The sequence below is a fragment of the Hemiscyllium ocellatum genome, chromosome 9, assembly GCF_020745735.1.
Source record: "Hemiscyllium ocellatum isolate sHemOce1 chromosome 9, sHemOce1.pat.X.cur, whole genome shotgun sequence".
In the NCBI taxonomy this organism is placed as follows: domain Eukaryota; kingdom Metazoa; phylum Chordata; class Chondrichthyes; order Orectolobiformes; family Hemiscylliidae; genus Hemiscyllium; species Hemiscyllium ocellatum.
In genome coordinates this window covers 108,297,081-108,317,704 of record NC_083409.1, presented here as the reverse complement: position 1 = coordinate 108,317,704, position 20,624 = coordinate 108,297,081, and the positions used below count along the sequence as shown (strand labels likewise).

At 44.4% G+C, this 20,624-nt stretch overlaps 1 protein-coding gene across 9 annotated transcripts in view; it reads right to left on the bottom strand.

Moving 5' to 3' along the window:
• Positions 1–20,624, bottom strand: part of adgrl2a (adhesion G protein-coupled receptor L2a) — an 807,643-nt gene that overhangs the window by 58,721 nt on the left and 728,298 nt on the right. For all 9 annotated transcript variants that reach the window (XM_060830637.1, XM_060830636.1, XM_060830643.1 and 6 more), the window contains 3 exons: positions 18,702–18,911; positions 13,560–13,780; positions 11,958–12,024 (listed from right to left, as the gene is read on the bottom strand). In XM_060830637.1, the coding sequence (XP_060686620.1) occupies positions 11,958–12,024; positions 13,560–13,780; positions 18,702–18,911 (498 nt within the window). The remainder of the gene's footprint in view (positions 1–11,957; positions 12,025–13,559; positions 13,781–18,701; positions 18,912–20,624) is intronic.

Below are 20,624 nucleotides of genomic sequence, written 5' to 3'. Positions count from 1 at the left end.
TTGTGTTGCAACAATTTAAAGCATTCTTTAGCTTGCTCTTTTCATTAAGAAGAGAATAAACCAGGGATGCTTGACATTTTTTCTCCCAGTCTTCTTTCAATAACTCACAAATAATCACCAGGGGTTGAAAGTCTTCTGCCTGCAAATGTGGATAATAATATCACATAAACTTTAATGTGCTCACATAAAATTCCTCCGTATTAAAAGAAGACATTAATGGGTTTTGGAAGAGGATCGAAAGGTTGTAGTGAGATGAATTAAAAGAATGCCTTCAAGAGGGGATACAGACACAGAGTTCTGCTGGTGCCAGAGAGGTGGGGGAGGGGCAGTTCACCGAGATGAGGAGAGTTTGCAGCTTTGATTTTAATCCCCTGAGGAATTTTGTGTGTGTGTGTGTGTGTGTGTGTGTGTGAGTGTATGTGTGTTGGTGTATGAGACAGTGTGTATTTGTGTGAGTGAAGGTATGTGTGTGTGTGAGGGAGTGTGAATGTGTACATGAGTAGTTTGTGTATGTGTGTAAGCGTCTGTGTGTATGTGTGTGAGAGTGAGTGTATGTGTCTGCCTGGGTTTGAGGGTGTGCATGTGTGTGTAAGAACGTATGTATGTGCATGCGTATGTGTGCCTGTTCAAGGGTGTGTGTATGAGAACATGTCCATGAGTATGTATGCACATGTGCGAATGTGTACGTGCATGAGTTTGTGTGCACATTTGCATAAGCATGTGTGTGCACATTTGAGTGCGAGTGTGTGTGTGTGTGTGTATGTGTGTGAGAGAGAGAGAGTATCTGTCCAAGGTCCAGGGATGGTCCACCTTCACACCATTGCATCCATTAAAGAACAATTTATTTTGTTTGCAGCTTCAAAAAAGCCTCACTGCACACAACCTGCTGTATATCTGCTGCATTGCTGCACACAACCTGCTGTATATCTGCTGCATTGCTGCACACAACCTGCTGCATCGCTGTACACAACCTGCTGTATATCTGCTGCAACACTGCACCCAACCTGCTGTATTTCTGCTGCATTACTGCACACAACCTGCTGCATCGCTGCACACAACCTGCTGTATATCTGCTGCAACACTGCACCCAACCTGCTGCATTTGCCACAAGTAATGAAAAAGCTTTGGGTCACTTTGATATCCCTGCATTTATATAGCACCTTTCACAGGCTTTGAATGCTCCAAAGCAATTTAAAGCCATGCACGATGTGGGAATTGGGACAGCCAGTTTGTACACAGTAAGCTCCGATAGGCAGGAATAACGATGAGAGAGCCTGTTTTGGTGACAGTGATCGAGTGAGAATTGTTGATGGTGACAATGTGTAAAAATTGAGGTCTGCAGATGCTGGAGATCAGAGCTGAAAATGTGTTGCTGGTTAAAGCGCAGCAGGTCAAGCAGCATCCAAGGAACAGGAAATTCGACGTTTCGGGCATAAGCCCTTCATCAGGAATTCCTGATGAAGGGCTTATGCCCAAAACGTCGAATTTCCTGTTCCTTGGATGCTGCCTGACCTGCTGCGCTTTAACCAGCAACACATTTTCAGCGATGGTGACAATGTGAAAAGCTCAGTCACTCTTCCTCAAATTGGGATCACAGGGTTGTTCCTGTCTCTTGTCTTGACGAGGACTGAAGCCTCACCCTAAAGCTGGCACCTTTGATGGTGCAGTACTCCCACAATCCTGCACTCGTATCTGTCTCAGTTCTGTGGTCGACCGTCCCCTAAAACGGAGCTCTCCTGACCTTCCGTGGAAACTCCCATCCTGTTACTTCCGGCACCTCTCTCTTCCCATTTCCAATCCACACTCCACACTGAGGTAAACATGATCCCAAACCAGAGTGTTCACTTGCACACGCACACTGAGGACACCCAGTCCTCCCTCTGAATACTACTTCCCTCAGGACAGGAGACCAAAGCTTGGTGAAAGAAGCAGGTTTTCGAGAAGACTAGGGGGTACATTTTTAAGGTGAGAGGAGGGACATTTAAAAAAGACATAAGGGGCCAATTTTTTACACAGAGAGTGATTCGTGTGTGGAATGAACTTCATGAGGAAGTGGTGGATGTGGATACAATTACAATATTTATAAGACATTTGCATAAGTACATGAACAGGAAAGATTTGGGAGAATATGGGCCAGGAGCAAGCAGGTGTGACTTGTTTAGTTTGGGATTATGGTTGGCATGGACTAGTTGGACCGAAGGGTCTGTTTCTGTGCTGTATGACTCTACTACTCTGAGTAAAACAGAGAATGAGAGAGACAAGTGGACAGGGTTGGGGTGGAAATGTAAAACCCTGGGAACTACAGTAAATCCTCTGTATCTGTGAAATGACAAATTCGCCTATCCGTGCCGAAAAATAAGTAACAACAAAAATCAACATCCCCAGGCAAAAATCACGCATCCGTGAATTTTATCCTGTTTTAATGAGCTCCGTGCTGGCGCATTTCATCACTCATGTGGGCTTGTCAGGAACGGAACCTGCGCAGGTACATCACCAAATAACCAGCAAATGGGTCACACAGAGGTCTGGCAGGAGAAAGAGGCGACTGCAGATGCCGGAGAGTCAGAATCGAAATGTGTGGCGCTGGAAAAGCACAGTAGGTCAGGCAGTAGCCGAGGAGCAGGAGAGTCAACAGATCAGGCATAAGCCCTTTATCAGAAATGCAGTGAGGTCAAGGGAAGCATTCAAAGTCGAGGGCGAGAATTCAAAATTCCGAGAGTCAAAATTCCACATCTCTCTATCATTCTTCCATCAAAGATCTTGAAAATAACCGAGTGGCAGAGCATACGCAGATAAAATAATTGTCTCATCATTTTCCTTTCACTAAATGGTAAGTGGCTACAGCAAAGTGTTAGCATTGCAATCTACAGCAGTTTAAAGAGTTCAACTACAGCCTACAGATTACTGGAGTGTAGAGTGTATTTTATAACCATCAACCTGCCCACTCAAATCACATCCACCACAGGCTTAAGAGTGGTTTAAAATTCATCTCACGGAGCCTGCAGAGCTGATATAGATACAATGAGATACAAGCCACAAAACACCATTCTAACATAAACAGAAACAGGGATTGCTACAGACACTCAGCAGGTTTAACATTTTGGATCCAGTGACCCTTCCTCAGAACCCACTCGGATATAACCCCTAGCAGAACCAAACATGGCCCAACTCTCTTCAGCTTCTCTGGAGGCTAGCTGTCTGATACTGACTGAAAGCGTCTGCTTTCATTCTGCAGCGTATTCACTACTAGCCATTGAACAGAAGCCCATTCCTCTCCTTCGCTGGGGGCGGTGGGCTGTGAGATTGTTCGGAAGAGAAAGGCTCAGAGAGCATGTGCACACAGTTGAACTCTGAATGAACCTAATTAAATATTAAAGGTGTAGATGGAGCTGTCCAAATGATAAGTACAGCTATTGACGTGCCATGATCCAAGCTTTCATTAAAGCATTTCAGGCATACTAATGGCTGCCCAGCACTCATTATGTCTGCACTGGTTTGTTCATAGATATGATAAAGCTCAGGTCTCAAGCACTGCAGTGAAGAGAGATGCAGGAAGCCAGCGTATGTGCATGTGTATTTGTGTCTGTCTGTTTGTCTGTCTGTCTGTCTGTGCATGTCTATCTTTGTGGTAAAAACAATGACTGCAGATGCTGGAAACCAGATTCTGGATTAGTGGTGCTGGAAGAGCACAGCAGTTCAGGCAGCATCCGAGGAGCAGCAAAATCGACGTTTCGGGCAAAAGCCCTTCATCAGGAATAAAGGCAGTGAGCCTGAAGCGCGGAGAGATAAGCTAGAGGAGGGTGGGGGTGGGGACAAAGTAGCATGGAGTACATTAGGTGAGTGGGGGAGGGGGTGAAGGTGATAGGTCAGGGAGGAGGGTGGAGTGGATAGGTGGAAAAGAAGATAGGCAGGTAGGACAAGTCATGGGGACAGTGCTGAGCTGGAAGTTTGGAACTAGGGTGAGGTGGAGGAAGGGGAAATGAGGAAACTGTTGAAGTCCACATTGATGCCCTGGGGTTGAAGTGTTCCGAGGTGGAAGATGAGGCGTTCTTCCTCCAGGTGTCTGGTGGTGAGGGAGTGGCGGTGAAGGAGGCCCAGGGCCTCCATGTCCTCGGCAGAGTGGGAGGGGGAGTTGAAATGTTGGGCCACGGGGCGGTGTGGTTGATTGGTGCGGGTGTCCCGGAGATGTTCCCTAAAGCGCTCTGCTAGGAGGCATCCAGTCTCCCCAATGTAGAGGAGACCGCATCGGGAGCAACGGATGCAATAAATGATATTAGTGGATGTGCAGGTAAAACTTTGATGGATGTGGAAGGCTCCTTTAGGGCCTTGGATGGAGGTGAGGGAGGAGGTGTGGGCGCAGGTTTTGCAGTTCCTGCGATGGCAGGGGAAGGTGCCAGGATGGGAGGGTGGGTTGTAGGGGGGCTTGGACCTGACCAGGTAGTCATGGAGGGAACAGTCTTTGCGGAAGGCGGAAAGGGGTGGGGAGGGAAATATATCCCAGGTGGTGGGGTCTTTTTGGAGGTGGCGGAAATGTCGGTGGATGATTTGGTTTATGCGAAGGTTGGTAGGGTGAAAGGTGAGCACCAGAGGCGTTCTGTGCTTGTTATGGTTGGAGGGGTGGGGTCTGAGGGCAGAGGCGCGAGATGTTGGAGGGCATCTTTAACCACGTGGGAAGGGAAATTGCGGTCTCTAAAGAAGGAGGCCAACTGGTGTGTTCTGTGGTGGAACTGGTCCTCCTGGGAGCAGATATGTCGGAGTTGGAGGAATTGGGAATACGGGATGGCATTTTTGCAAGAGGTAGGGTGGGAAGAGGTGTAATCCAGGTAGCTGTAGGAGTTGGTGGGTTTGTAAAAAATGTCAGTGTCAAGTCAGTCATCATTAATGGAGATGGAGAGGTCCAGGAAGGGGAGGGAGGTGTCAGAGATGGTCCAGGTAAATTTAAGGTCAGGGTGGAATGTGTTGGTGAAGTTGATGAATTGCTCAACCTCCTCGCGGGAGCATGAGGTGGCGCCAATGCAGTCATCAATGTAGCGGAAGAAAAGCTGGGGAGTGGTGCCGGTGTAATTACGGAAGATTGACTGTTCTACGTAGCCAACAAAGAGGCAGGCATAGCTGGGGCCCATAAATTGCCGTGTTGATGTGTAAGTCTGTCTCTGTGTTTTTCTCTCCGTCTGTCTGTGTGTCTATGTGTTTATGTGTGAGTCTCTGCAAGTTTTTCTCTGTCTCTTAGCGTCTATATGTGTCTGTATACACTTGTCTGTCAGTCTGGGCATTTATGTGTGTATTTGTCTGTGTGCAGGTGATTGTGTGTGTATAACTGTCTGTGTATGTGTGTCTGTGTACACGTGTGCTGGTGTATATGTTTGTGTCTGTGTGTGACCATGCTTGTGTGTCAGAGTAAAAAGTGAGGTCTGCAGATGCTGGAGATCAGAGCTGAAAATGTGTTGCTGGTTAAAGCACAGCAGGTTAGGCAGCATCCAAGGAATAGGAAATTCGACGTTTCGGGCCAGAGCCCTTCATCAGGAAATGCTTGTGTGTCAGTCAGTGTATATTGTGTGTCTGTCTGTGCTTGTGTGTCAGTCTGTGTGTGCAGATCTTTGTGTGTCTGTGTATCTGTTTGTGTGTGTGTGTACATCTGTTTGCATCTGTTTGTATGGCATGACAGTTTGTGTGTGTATCTGTTTGTATGTGTGTACCTGTGTTTGTGTGAGCATGTACGTTTGTGTGTGTATATCTGCGTGTGTGCGTGCACGTGTGTGTGTCAGATGAATATTTGTGTAAGAGCACTACAATCACATAACAATTGATAACTTATGATACTGTACAATGTAGACATTTCGCTAGACTTCTCCCGCTTCTGAAACCCCCTGGATATCTGCTGATAAACATGGTCTGTTCCCTCTGCTCCGTTCTTTTATATACAAATTCTTACCCCAAACTCCCACCCCCCAGTAAGTGCCTCACAGCCAGGCAACAGGCAGAGAGGGTAACAACATTGGAAGGAGAGGTCCCACTAGCCTTCCCCTTTTTACGTGCTGCCTTCATTCCAACTCCGAGAATTTGAATCCCTCTCAAGTGTCCGGGAACCGTGGGATTAAATCATTTGAAAGTGGATCCTGATGTCATCTAAGGGAGAATGAACTTGCTGTGGACAAGTTCAGTCGACGAGACTGGATTGCCAAATAGCTTATGGATTAGTGGTGCTGGAAGAGCACAACAGTTCAGGCAGCAACCAAAGTGCAGCGAAATCGACGTTTCGGGCAAAAGCCCTTCATCAGGAATCAAAGTTTTTCTGAATTTAATTTTGCTCATTCCTGCAATTACCAATATTGGGACCAAGTTTATGGACGATGTCACACAGAACTATCTGCTGACAATAACAATTTGCTTTTATACTTACACAGTCAAGGAGCAGTGCAGGAGTGTCACCAGAAATAAGCTGACACAGCGACAGGTAAAATGAGATGCTAGGTCTAGGGTTTGGCTGAAGAGTTAGGTTTAAGTGAAGCAGGAGTGAAAGTGTGTAAGATAGAGAGAGAGAGAGAGACACAGAGACAGAGAGAAAGAAAGACACAAAGAAAGGACGAGAGGGAGAGAGAGACACACACACAGGGAGAGTGAGAGGCAGACAGAGAGAGAGAAAAGGAGAGAGGCAGAGACAGAGGGAGAAGGAGATAGAGAGAGAGTGAGACACAATTAGACAAAGAGAGAGGAAAAAGGGGAAAGAGAGGGAGGAAAGGTTAGTGGAGGAAAGCCCAAAGCTGCCGGATTTGCTGTCTGAAGGTACAACTGACAATGGTAGTGCAAAGAGATTTGGGAATGCCAGGAAAATGGCAGAGTTAGTGGTCACGAGAAACTGTCGAGCTGAATGGTGAGTGAGAGAGAGAGAGAGAGAGAGAGAGAGACAAGGGGAGAGAGGGTGAGAAGAGAGAGATGAGAGAAGTCATGGAGTGTTTGGAATTTCAGGATGACAATGTTAGAACTGAGTCTATGCCAGGTGAGTGATGGATAAACAAGAACTGGTGAGCATCAGGACAGAAGCATAAGGACTTTGTCCAATTGGTGTTGAGAGCAGACATTCTGCACTAAACACAGCCATGCTGTTCAAATAGGTCACTGTCAACATCAGAAAGTCAGAATACGTCAACAAAAGCCATCCACTATAAACACTCATCATTAACGGGACTTACACATTTTGGGTTTTGATTGGATAAGAAAACCTCACCGTAAGGCTGTGTTTGGACCACATTCCAGTTTGATAGACAGTGGTCCCAGTAACACTAACCTTACTAGCTGCTAGTTTACAATGCAAGGACAGCAGAGTCAGATTGCCGCTCCTGATCACAGCTTGCAGGTCAGCTGTGCTTCAATGGGCAGATCTTGCCCCTTGAAATAGAGAGTTCAAGGTTCATTCTGTCTAGGTTAACACTCCCGCTCCAGTACTGAGGGAGTGCTGTACTGTCAGATACGTCTTTCAGATCAGACATTACACGCCAATCCTGTCTCCCCCTTCACATTAGGTGGAAAGGATATAACAGAACTTTGTCCAAAAGAGTTCCTCCCGAGGTTCTGGCCAATGGTTCAGCCCTTAATCCACACATCCAAAACAACACAGCCATCTGACACGATAGCTCGTGGGAACCTGCTCATCAGCTAAAGAGATGTCTTGTTTCTTAATGACAGCAACCATACTCCATAATAGTCAGTCACTCATTGTAATCCACTTTGACTGAGAGTTCTTTTATTTATTCATTATGGGATGAGGGTGTCACTGGCCAGGCCAGCATTTATTGTCCATCCCTAATTGCCCAGAGGGCAGATAAGTGTTAACCACATTGCGGTGGGTCTGGAGTCACATGTAGACGAGACCAGGTAAGGATGGCAACTTCCTTTCCTGAATGACATTAGTGACCCAGGTGGGTGCTTCTCAACAATTGACAATGGGCTCCTGGTCATCATTAAGATTCTTAATTCTAGATTTTTATTGAATTCAAATTTCCACCATCTGCCATGACGGAATTCAAACCCAGGTATCTGGGTCTCTGGATTAATGGTCAAACAATAATACCACTAAGCCACCTGCTTGGTGCAAGGGGTAGTGTCCCCAACTCTGAGCCAGATGCTCTGAGTTTGAGACCGCCTCCTGGACTTGATGAGTGTGGGACATATGGGGAGGTAATGGCTTAGTGATAGTGTCACTAGACTATTAATCCAGAGATCCAGGTATGTTCTGGGGACCTGGGTTCAAATCCTGGCATGGCAGATGATGGATTTTGAGTTCAATACAAGTATGGAATTAAGCTTCAAAGAATGACTATAAATCAATAATGACCATTACTAGTTGTTGAGGAAAAACCCATCTGGTGTGCTAATGTTGTTTAGAGAATATAATTGCCCTCATTACCTGACATATGACTCCAGACCCACAGTAATGGGGTTAACTCTTAACTGCCCAGTGGGATGAGCAATAAATGCTGGCCTAGCCAATGACCTCATCCCATGTTCATAATGTGCCCAAACACATTGAGTATCAAAGGTAAAGGTATCGATGGAGGTGTCCATAAGATAAATACAGCTAGAGATACACCATGATTGAACACACACCAATGGCAAATGGTTTCAGGTTGGCATGGCAGACCAAAGGTAGAGTCGTCGAGTCATAGAGATGTACAGCATGGAAGCAGACCCTTCAGTCCTACCCTTCCATGCTGACCAGATATCCCAACCCAATCTAGTCTCACCTGCCAGCACCCAGCCCATATCCCTCCAAACCCTCCCTATCCATATACCCATCCAAATGCTTCTTAAATGTTACAATTGTACTAGCCTCCACCACTTCCTCTGGCAGCTCATTCCATACAAGTACCACTTTCTGTGTGAAAAGGTTGCCCCGTAAGTCGCTTCTATATCTTTCCCCTCTCACCCTCAACCTATTCCCTCTAGTTCTGGACTCCCTGACCCCAGAGAAGATACTTTGCCTGTTTGCCATATCCATGCCCTCAAGACCTTAGTGAATAAGTCCTGCTAAGATTTATGAAGAGAGATTGGATCGGTTAGGACTATATTCAACCAGTGAAACTTATGAAATTCCAACACACCCAGATAGAGTAAATACAAGGAAGACATTCCCGATGAACCAGAGGTTAAAGATTATTATGTCTTTAGGGCTAATTAGGTCTAACACGAGGAAAGATGTCTTCACCCAGAGTGGTGAGTTTGCAGAATTCTCTGCAACAGAAAGCAACTGAGGTCAAAACATTTTCAAAAATAAGTTAGATGTAGTCTTAGTGCTAAAAGGATCAAAGGGTATGAGGAGAAAGCAGGAACTGAGTAGAGAGTTGGACGGTCAGCCATGATCATTCTGATTGGTGCAGCAGTCTGAATGGGGTACTCCTGGTACTGTTTTCTCGGCTCGCATGTAAGAGTGGGAGAGATTCCTGGTTAACCATGTGATGGAAATAAATTGAAGCCTCAACCTTCACTATCCAAGGCACTCTTTAGGTGGTACACAGTGCCGTAAGATTCTCTATGTTTCTATATCCATGTAGCTCGAGGCTCCAACAGTGTGGAGTTCTTTTATCCACATTATAGGAAGGACATGATGGCAGTGGAGAAGGTGCAGCGCAGATCGATCGGGAACACTGCCTCAGACATAGTTATGAAGAAAGGTTAGACAGACAGGAGTTGTTTTCCTTGAAGCTGAAGAGTTGATAAATGGGCCAAATGGCCTCATTCTGTTCCTATGTCTTATGGATATGTTTGAGATGTACAAAATAATGAGGGCCACAAACAGGGTAGACAGCAAGGAACATTTCCCCTTGACAGAGGGATGATTGACCAGGGGTACAGATGGAAGGGAAGAGCAGGAGGTTTGTAGGAGATGTGAGGAAAGTATTTTTCACCCAAAGGGTAATGAGAATCTGGAACTCACTGCCTCTAGGATGGCTGAGACAGGAACCTTTGTAACATTTATTTGGTATTTAGATATGCTATCATGATGTCAAGACATTCAAAACTATGGGGCTAAAAATTGGGTTTTGAATAGGTGGTGGTTTTTGACCAGCACAAACTCGATGGGCCAAAGGGTCTGCTTCTATGTTACAAACATCTGTGCACGTATGTTGTGCAGGAACTCGGAACCCCTGAGTAAACTGCAACAAACTGCAAAATTTCTTGTGACATCTGAGGGCAAGGTCAGATTCAAACAAGCTGTATAGTGAAAAGATTAATTCTGTTGCAAATTCTGTAATATTCAATTTGAAATGCCTTGGATTGTATTCTTCCAGATTCAGTGAATAATGTATATTCTGTAAGTTAGCTCTCTGAGCTTGAAGGTTTGTTTTCAGACATTGTGTTACCATATTAGGTAATACCATCTTCTCAAAAATTGCTAATAATGTATATTCTTTGAGAAAAAGGTTTCTCCCAAACCAGAAAAGTTTTCATCTCACCTTATTTGGCCACAGAATACCGAGGGGCTGGATTTCCGTGACACCGAACATACCTCATAAATGTCAATTGTATTGTGTTCCAAATGCAACATGCTTCTTTGAAAACGGTTGAATTTACTGCATTTTATGTAATTTTCTATTATAACTGTGTGCAGTTTTGGCCCCCTTATTTTAACAAAATATATCATTTCAATGGAGGGAGGTCAGAGAAGGTTCACGAGGATGATCCCTGTTATGGAGGGATTGTCTTCTGAGTAAAGGCTGAACAGGTTGGGACTCTACTCACTGGAATTAGGAAAAATGAGCAGTGATCTCATTGAAACCTATCGGATTCTTAAGGGGCTTGACAGGGTCAATGCTGCGAGGATGTTTCCCCTCCTGGAATAGTCTAGGACCAGAGTCTCTGAATTAAGATGTGCCAATTTTACCCTGAGACAAGGAGGAATTTCTTCCCTTAGAGGCTTGTGAGTCTTTGGAACGCCTTGCCACTGAGAGCTGTGGGGGAAGAGTCCTTGTGTCTATTTAAGGCTGAGCTAGATAGATTCCTGATCTATCTGAGGAAGGGGCACCGGACCTGAAACATTAACACTGATTTCTCTCCACAGAGGTTGCTAGACTTGCTGGGATTTTCCAGCAATTTCTGTTTTTGTTTCTGATTTCCAGCAAGCGCAGTTCTTTCAGTTCTTACAGATAGATTCTTGATCAGTTAGGGAATCAAGAGTTACAGGGGAAAAGGTAGGAAAATGGGTGTGATGAACGTTGGTTCAGCCGTGATCCTATTGGATGACAGAGCAGACTCGAGGGGCCGAATGACCTACTCCTACTCTTACGGCCTGATATTGGTTTGCAATTTTACAACTCAAAAGGATAAGTGTTTTGGAAGAGAAAGCCAATCTTTCAACACAAGATCTTTCACCCTAATCTGAGGAGGAAAGCAGACTGCCCAGAGTTACACTGGAGCCTGCGATAGGGAACATTATGAAGACAGAACCAGCCTCAGTTGTAATGCTATGTAACCCCAGGTGTGACTATGCCCCGCCACACATGGAAGTAAAGATCTCATCATCTGAGATGACTGAGGTTGCTGGGACACTATCACTTATAAACTCATTTGAGAAGAAAAATTAAAGCTGAAACTTCTTTTCATCTATTTACCCCCAAATAAATGTGCACTTTGGGAATTGCTCTTATTCAAAACAGTTTCTTAAACCATTTGTTTCATTTACTGGCTGACCCTATACATTACATAACGGCCCACAATAGAAGTACAAGTCAGGACATCTGTTTGAAAGTGTATGGAAGTATCACTCATCAGGTTACTGGTGAGCTCAAGTTGATTGTCTCTTGGGTTCCTTTGGGCTTGAATGTTCCCCTTCCTTCAAAGCTAACAAAGGAGATTGTTCAAGTTAGCCAAGTCCTGAAACACCGATTTCCTGGCTTTGAGACTTGGGGATGACAACAAAACAGCAACTTGGAAAAAAACAGGCAACTGCCAACTTTTCTTACCAAAATGATTAAGCAAACGGGTCCAAGAAAGCTCCAAATGAAATGATTATCAATCCTCAGCCAGCAGCTGTAATGAGAGAGAGGAGACAAGCAATGAATATTAAATCCATGTTTAAACAAATTTACAGTGGAATCACTGTACAAATCTGTCCCTTCATTCCCAGTGAGAAAGTGGTGGTGATCTACATTTTTAAACCATTGCAGTCTGTGTGCTAAAGCTGCTACCACAGAGCTGTACTGTGGGGTGGTCCAGGATTCTGACAATCCTGGTGACTGGTGACAAGCAAGAAACATCAATAAGCCAACGAGATCAATCTGCCCCTAAGAGGGCATCACAGGACTTTGTACCTACTTTCGGTGGGAGGAGCAACTATTGACAAAACATCCTGGCCCATGATCCTTCCCATCCCTCAGCCCTTGACATACCCATTCCAGGTTCAATGCTGCTCTTTGTGGCTAAAGCCAGCCAACTCAGAAAAAACCAACATTACTTCATAACCTTCACTCCAGCAACTCACAAGCACCTCTGAAAGCACCTCTAACACCCACAAGGGCAAAAGCCAGCAGATTATTTCAACAGTGATCAATTGGGAAAGGCTAATGTACCAAGGGACTTGGGTGTCCCTATCACTGAAACAAGTGTACAGGTGCAGCAAGCAATATATTGGCTTTCATCGTGAGAAGGTTTGAGTACAGGAGCAAGGAAGTCTCACTGCAGCTGTGTAGGGCCGTGGTGAGGCCACACCTGGAGTATTGTGTTCAAATTTCATTTCTTAATCACAGAACAATACACTTGGAGGGATGAAGCCACGGTTCGCCAGGCTAATTCCTGGGGTGGAAGAGTTTGGATCGAGTGAGCTTGTATTTACTGGAATTTAAAAGAATGAGAGAAGATCCATCGAAACATAACATTCGGCCGGGCTAGACAAATGAGATGCCAAAATGATGTTTCCCCTGGCTGGTGAGTCCAGAACAAGGAGTCACATGCTCAGAGAGGCCATTTTGTACGGACATGAGGAGAGATTTCTTCCCTCAGAGATTGATCAGCTATGGAACCATCTACAACAGAGGGTTGTGGGGGATAAATCAGTGATTATATTTAAGAAGTAAATGGATTGCTATAGGCTAGAAGCACCAAAGGATATGGGGAAAACATTGGGAGTATGTCAAGATCGTGAATTAGCCATGAATGCTGGAGCCTACACTTCATGATTACTCCTCCCGAATAGCACTGTGGGTATATCTTCATCCTATGGACCACAGCAATTTGAAAAGGTAGCGCCCCACCACCTTTTCAGAGCATATTAGTGAAGGGTCATCAATGTGGGCCCTGCCAGTGGTGTTAACATCCCATGAATGATGAATAGACCCATGGCTCTGCAGCCTATATGGCTCAGAGGAAGATTAAGGAAGAGCTAAAGGTGCATTCCTTCACAATGAACTTCAATAAATGGGAACGATGAAGATTTCAGTCCAATGGGCTACATGTCTGAAGAAAATTTAACCGTTACAATATAATGTAACCACCGTTCAGTGTATTAAGACTGAATTCATGACAAAACAGTTAGCGGGGAATCAATAAGTTGCCTGTGATCTACTTACGCTTTCTTTGTCCCGTAGCTCTTATAGTCCACAGCTGCTGAGACACCTACGATGATTGCTGGAAGGAGGTAGCCACACAGGTAAAAATACTTCTTCCTGGAGTACTCACTCTCAAAGACCTCAACCAGCATGAGATAGAGCTGAACACCTTCCAGGCACATCCAGGCAAAGGCAGCCAGGAAGAAAAAGTGCAGCACCCCTGCAAATATGGAGCAGGCAATCTGAAACAAGAGACATACCTTCAGAAACCACGGGGGAAGGTAACAAATCAAAAGATACTCGATTTACTGTAAGTCCTGTCCAACCTATTCCTCAGTCAATGGTGCATAGCTTTCTCAAAAACAGCAACACTCCAGAAATACATTATGGAGTATTTTAATGCTTACTCATTGCCCATTTCCAGAGAGGAATGCCAAAAGGTGTTTGACTGACCAGAGGTTCAGTGACCTGGACTGCTTCTGCAGTGAAAAAATAATAAAGTATTGTACTCAGTTCACTTCATCCATTTTTCACCACCTCCACTTAAAAGTAGATAGTATGACATCGATATTCAAAAGGCCACAGTGACATTTATCTCAACGACTAATCACCACTTGCCCAATTACAATTTTTACACTTTTTAAATAATTCATCACCTTTCGATGTAATTACATTAAAGAAACATAATGCAGATAGCATATGCATTTAATCTATGCAATCCCCGGAATCATTATAAGAGATATATGAATATTTGATGAGAAGAGGTGGGAGATTAGAAAAGTAAATGAACAGCAATTATTGAGAGTCTGATGAGTGAGTAAGCATTAAAATACTCCATAATGTCAGATGTTTTCTTTCAAACAGTTTTCTATTCAGTCTGTTCAATTCAAATTGACTACAATGTAATGCTCCTGGCTTTGGTGTGGTCTCACACTGTGTGCTGTTTGGGTTATGACACGTCTGTGAGAGGAATAGAAGAAATGTCAGAAAGGAAGAAAGAGAGAGACAATGGAAAAGACAGAAGGATGGAAAAAGAAACAAACAAGCAGAGGGACATGCTTGTACATTTCAAGGCTTCCGTAGGTTTTGAAGAGCACTACAGTTAATTAAGGAGTTTTGACATGCCGTAAAATGTGCACAGAAAGCTCTTGACAACGGGATAATGCCTCAAATGATGTGGATTATTTTGGATGAGATAAATCAGTCAAGAAAGAACTGCTTCTGAGCTACCATAATATCTTTTATGGCCACTTGAGAGGGCACGATGGGGTGAGGCTAGTGGTATTACTGGTAGACTATTAATCCAGAGACCCTAGGATTGACATGGGTACCTAGGTTCAAATGACAGATGGTGGAATCTGAATTCAATAAGGATCTGGCATTAAGAACAAAAACAAAGAAAATTTACAGCCCACGAACAGGCCCTTCGGCCCTCCAAGCCTGAGCCGATCCAAATCTGCTGTCTAAACCTGTCGGTCAATTCCTAAGCATCTGTATCCCTCTGCTCCCCACCTACTCATGCACTTATCCAGACGCATCTTAAATGAATCTACCAAGCCTGCCTCTACCACCTCTGCTGACAACACGTTCCAAACGCCCATGACCAGAGTCGAACAATGACCAGGAAACTGGTGCCAATTGTTGGAAAAACCCATCTGGTTCATTAATACCCTTTAGTGAAGGAAATCACCTGACTCCAAACCCACAGCAATGTGGTTGATTCTCAATTGTCCTCTTGTCAATTAGGGATGGGCAATCAATGGTCGACTATCCAGCAATACCCACATCCTATGAATAAATAATGGAAAAAAAACAAGCAAATTTGGGAATTATGGCTGTGTGATGGATTTAAGGGGGTGCGGACAGGCAGAGGAATAAAGAGTTTTGTGAGCCTGAGGCCTCAGAAAGAGGAAGGAATTCACTGATTTTAAAAACAGAAGTGCTTTCTGATGTCCTGAGAATATAGAGAATAAATTTCAGTCTGGGGAAATGGGACTTTAACACAGTAGTGCAGAGAGAAACAGCATAGACTGACAGCATCGACAGACCCTTGAGGTGAATATTAATTGGCACACCAACCATGGGTCTATCAGACAGAGAGAGGGTAAAGAGGAGAAAGAGAGAGGCAAAAGGAGGAAGAGAATGAAACATGCAAAGCACAAGAGAGATTGCTACACAGATGGATTGTTCATTAGCCTCCAGACACACATGCTCTTGTTTAAGAATCTGTGGCTATGCATGTGCTACATCCCAATATTGACTGAGGTGATAATGCAGCGTTGGGATTAAATTTAGATGTGACACTTTTTATGTTTAACTGGTGTGTTACGTGGTTCGTTTCCACTTCCTGAAGTGATATAGAGAAGCAAGGATTCAATTGTGAAAAAAGAAAATAAAAGCCGAGCACCTTATTTTGAATGACCCAGGACCTTGGATAGCCAAAACTTTGATTAGATTCCCTACAGTATGGAAACAGGCCCTTTGGCCCAACCAGTCCATACCGACCCTCTGAAGAGTAACCCATCCACACCCATTTCCCTCTGACTAATGCACCTAACACAATGGGCAATTTAGCATGGCCAATTCACCCGACCTGCACGCCTTTGGACTGTGGGAGGAAACTGGAGCACCTGGAGGAAACCCACACAGACACGGGGTGAATGTGCAAACTCCACACAGTCAGTCATTCGAGGCTCATATCCTCCATGACCAATGGGTCAGCCAATCAGAATTGACTTGCCAACAGATCGACCTACCCCTCCCATGCAGTGTAAATTGTTGTGACTGTTTGAAATTCGGCACTTTTGCATTTGTCCTCATGTCAGTGAGACAAACAACTACAGTAACATGTCTATGATTTCAGTAATATCTATGTGTTTCACCCGAATCACTACTGTAGGGAAAACCAAGCTGTACATCTAGTATAAGCATTGTTAAATAACCAGTAGTGTACTGTTTTGCCTTTATTCTTCCATGGAAGATGGATGCCACAGGTAAGGACATTGAAAAGCACTAACCAGGGACACTGTCTCAATACAGTCCAGTGACATTAACACTATTCTGCCACTTCCCCCAATTCAAAATTCCCAAGGACTGAAAGGATGAATAGGAAGGGTTGAGATGGATAGGTCAGGATATTTGGGCAGCATGGATGAATTGGACCGAAGGGTCTGCTTCTGTGCTGTACGTTTCTATGACTCTACGACACCACCAACACCCCGCCCCCCCAACACTTTTATTTGTCCCAGGTAGCACTTGGGACAAACACAAAGGGTCCCGATCATGAGGCAAGAGCCAGCCGGGTACAGTATGAAGCTTAATCTGCGCCATTTCTTAGTGAGTAGAATTGGGAGGTTCCTGCAGTTCAACAGTCTGGTACATTGGGGGACACAGGTGGAGACTGGCAACCTGGACCTGGGAACAGAGAGTCACAGGTAAACTGCAAAAATAATCCCAGCCAAGACCCTAGGTCTTCTAACTTTCATTTTGTGAAGATAACATGTTTGAAAGATACAAAGAGCAAACCACATTAGAAATTCTAGGATAAATGAGTGCTGATTCGCTGTATAACTTGAAGAGCGAATCATACCAAATAAGAAATCTTGGCAAATTTTATCACCTGGAGTAGTTTCAACGCCTTGAGGGAATTTCCAGAATGTATTCCCCTTAATTAGTTTCCAGTGCGATCAGCTGCTCTTTTGCTTGGCTGTTCCATCCCGTAATAACGGTTGTATGAATGATATTGTCAATGAAGATATTCAGAGCATTACATTGGCAGACTCGGTGAGCCAGCCAATGTGTTGCATCGATCAGAAGTGGATTTCCATGATGCCTAACTGACCGAGAGGTGTCAGCTTTAGGGAGGCAACCTCTCCGAGGGAAACAAGGCATGTCAACTGGACTTTTACCATTTTGAAGGTCTCGGTGTTTGAACGTGTTATTGGATATACGTGGAGAAGGTAGGCACTCAAATGGCGATTTTCCTGCTCCTTGGATGCTGCCTGACCTGCTGTGCTTTTCCAGCACCACTCTAATCTAGACTCTGGTTCCCAGCATTTGCAGTACTCACTTTTCCTACTCAAACTAGAGGGTCAATAAATCCAGCAAGGAATTCAGCAGAAATAGCTTTGCTCCAAACCCTGGCTTTCATTGGTACATTGAGCTGAACAGCATGGATGCAGCTCTGAGGAAGATGTTAATGCAGAGACAATGACACTGTACTCGTAAGACCAAAACATCCAACTAATCATCAACAAATAAGAGTTGAAAACCCTATCAAATTGGGAGGTTCCTGCAGTTCAACAGTCCGGTACATTGGGGGGCACAGGTGGAGACTGGCAACCTGGACCTGGGAACAGAGCCACAGATAAACTGATAAAATAATCCCATTTTGTGGACCTACAGCTTCTGGAACTTAATTGCAATAAATAAAATTCTTGGGGTCTGCTTCAATACAACAAAATCGGCGATGTCTACTTTGAGGATCATTGCTCAGGGCTGTACATGGACAAATCAGAGTCAATTTGAAACAGCCGACAATGTTTGTCGGTTAACTGTCTGACATGATCTAATCGGTGCTTTCACCGAGGCAAAACCTCGACTCATGACCACTCTTTCTTGTGAATGTCCTAACGAGTGCAAGAATCTTTGACAAAAGGTGTCTTTTCTGCAACACTCACGTTCTGTGCTACTGAGTCGAAAAAGTAAGAAGATGAGGGGGAAAGAAATGGAAAGGTAAGTGTAGTAAAATGCAGGAAGGAGGTTCATGAAGAGCATAACACCAAGAATAGATCTGATGGGCTGAATGGTCTGGCACTGTGCTGTAAATGTTACATTTGATGAATAACCTTTCAATGGCAGTCTTAGGCTTGACATTGAATACACTGGCCTATCATCTCCATTAAATGGTTTACACAAAGACAAGGTATGCAAATCTTTAAGGTGCCTTGATTAATGAACTCCCCGTCATCCTCCTGAGTACTTAATACCACCGTTAAAAATGGTTGCTGCTCAACACAAGCATTTAAACACCGACGTGTCAAGTTTGATATACTGGAGGTTGATAGTGGAATTGTGTTTAAACTCACATCCATCTCGGGACAAAGTCAATTCTGCCCAAGAACAGCACTTCCAGGAAATCAATAGTGCAGGCCAGGACCTTACCTCATAGTCAACCTTATCGATGCCCACCAGGAAGATAAATTCTGCTATAAACAGATTCATGCAGAGGTTCTTGTGGATGGTGTTGCGGTCGCTCTGGAGACCCCGGAAGAAGCAGAAAGTGAAGATGCAAATGGCCAAGCAGATGAGGGAGATGACAATTCCCACCCAGCTGATGATGGACAGGATCAGCTCGTGTATCTCAGTGGAGAACTGTAGGAGAAACATTGGGCAGATTGAAGATAAACAATAACCAAACAGGAAAATACACTGAGACCTCCATCCCTGTCCCTCTCAATTGTATATATAATACAAACTAATATATTAACTAAGGAATAGGAAATTCGACGTTTCGGGCATAAGCCCTTCATCAGGATGGAGGGCTTATGCCTGAAACGTCGAATTTCCTGTTCCTTGGATGCTGCCTGACCTGCTGCGCTTTTCCAGCAACACATTTTCAGCTCTGATACTCCAGAATCTGCAGACCTCACTTTCTCCTCCTAATATATTAACTATACCATTATAATATATTATCGAAACATATAAAGAAACTAGAGCTGGAAGAGGCCATTCAGCCCTTCAGGCCTGCTGTGTCAACAAAGCCATGGCTGATTTTCTACCCCAACTCCATGTCCTTGCATTATCTTTATATCACTCAGCAAACCAAATATACACAACAACTGAGCACTCTGCATTTTTTAACTTACTTATGGGAAGTAGGTGGTGTTGGCTGGCCCAGCATTGAAAACCCAGCCCGAGTTGCTGCTTGGAAGGTGGGGGTGAGCTGCCTTCTTGACTTGCTGCAATTGATGTGCTGTAGATTGATCCCCACAATGTCAGTAGGGAAGGAGTTCAAGGATTCTGAACAGTGAAGGAATGGTGATGTATTTCCGAGTCAGGATGGTGAGTTGTTTGGAAGGGAACATGCAGGCAAGTGCTGTTCCCATGTATCTGCTGCCATTGCCCTTCGAGATGGAAGAGGCCATGCAGTTTAAGAAACTTTAGTGAAAATCAGCAGTGAATTTTGTAAATTATACGCACAACTGGTCAGTATCGTTGGTGAAGGGATTGAATGTTCATGGATGTACTGCCAATTAATCATGTTGGTTTGTCCTGGATGGTGTCAGGCCTCTTGAGTCTTGTTGGTGCTACACCCCTTGTACTTTGAGGGAACCTTCTTCGGTGTCCACTCCACCGCCACTTTTGGTGTCATCTGGAAACTTAGTTTATCTCCTCTGTTCACATCCAAACCCCATCCAGACAAGTGGGGAGCATTCCATCACACTCCTGACTGGTGCCGTGTAGATAGAGGACAAGCTTTATTGAAGTCAGGAGGTGAGTTATTTGACACAGTTTATCTAACCTCTGACCTGCTCTCGTAGCCACTGTGTTTATGTGATAAGTCCAGTTGAGTTTCTTGTCTATGGTAACCACCACGTATGTTGATTGTGAGGGATTCACTGATGGTAAATCCACTGAATGTCAAGGAGCAGTGGATTTATTGTTTCTTAGATGGTCATTGACTGGCATTAGTGTGGTGAAAATGTTACTTGCCACTTGTCAGCCCAAGCCTGGATATTTTCCAGATCTTGTTGTATTTGAACATGGACTGCTTCAGGATCAGAGGAGTCGCAAATGGTGCTGAACGTTGTGCAATCATCCCCGCTTATGACGTTATGATGGAGGGAAAGTCATTGATGAAACAAGTGAACAACACTCGAGAAGCTTGACACCATCCAGCACAAAGCAACCCATTGACTGGCACTACACCCACAAACATCCACTCCCTCCACCATTGACGCTCAGTAGCAGCAGTCTGTACTATTTACAAGATTCATTGCATAAATTCACCAAAATCCTCAGACAGTACCTTCCAAACCTATGGCCACTTCCATCGAGAAGGACAATGGCAGCAGATACATCGCA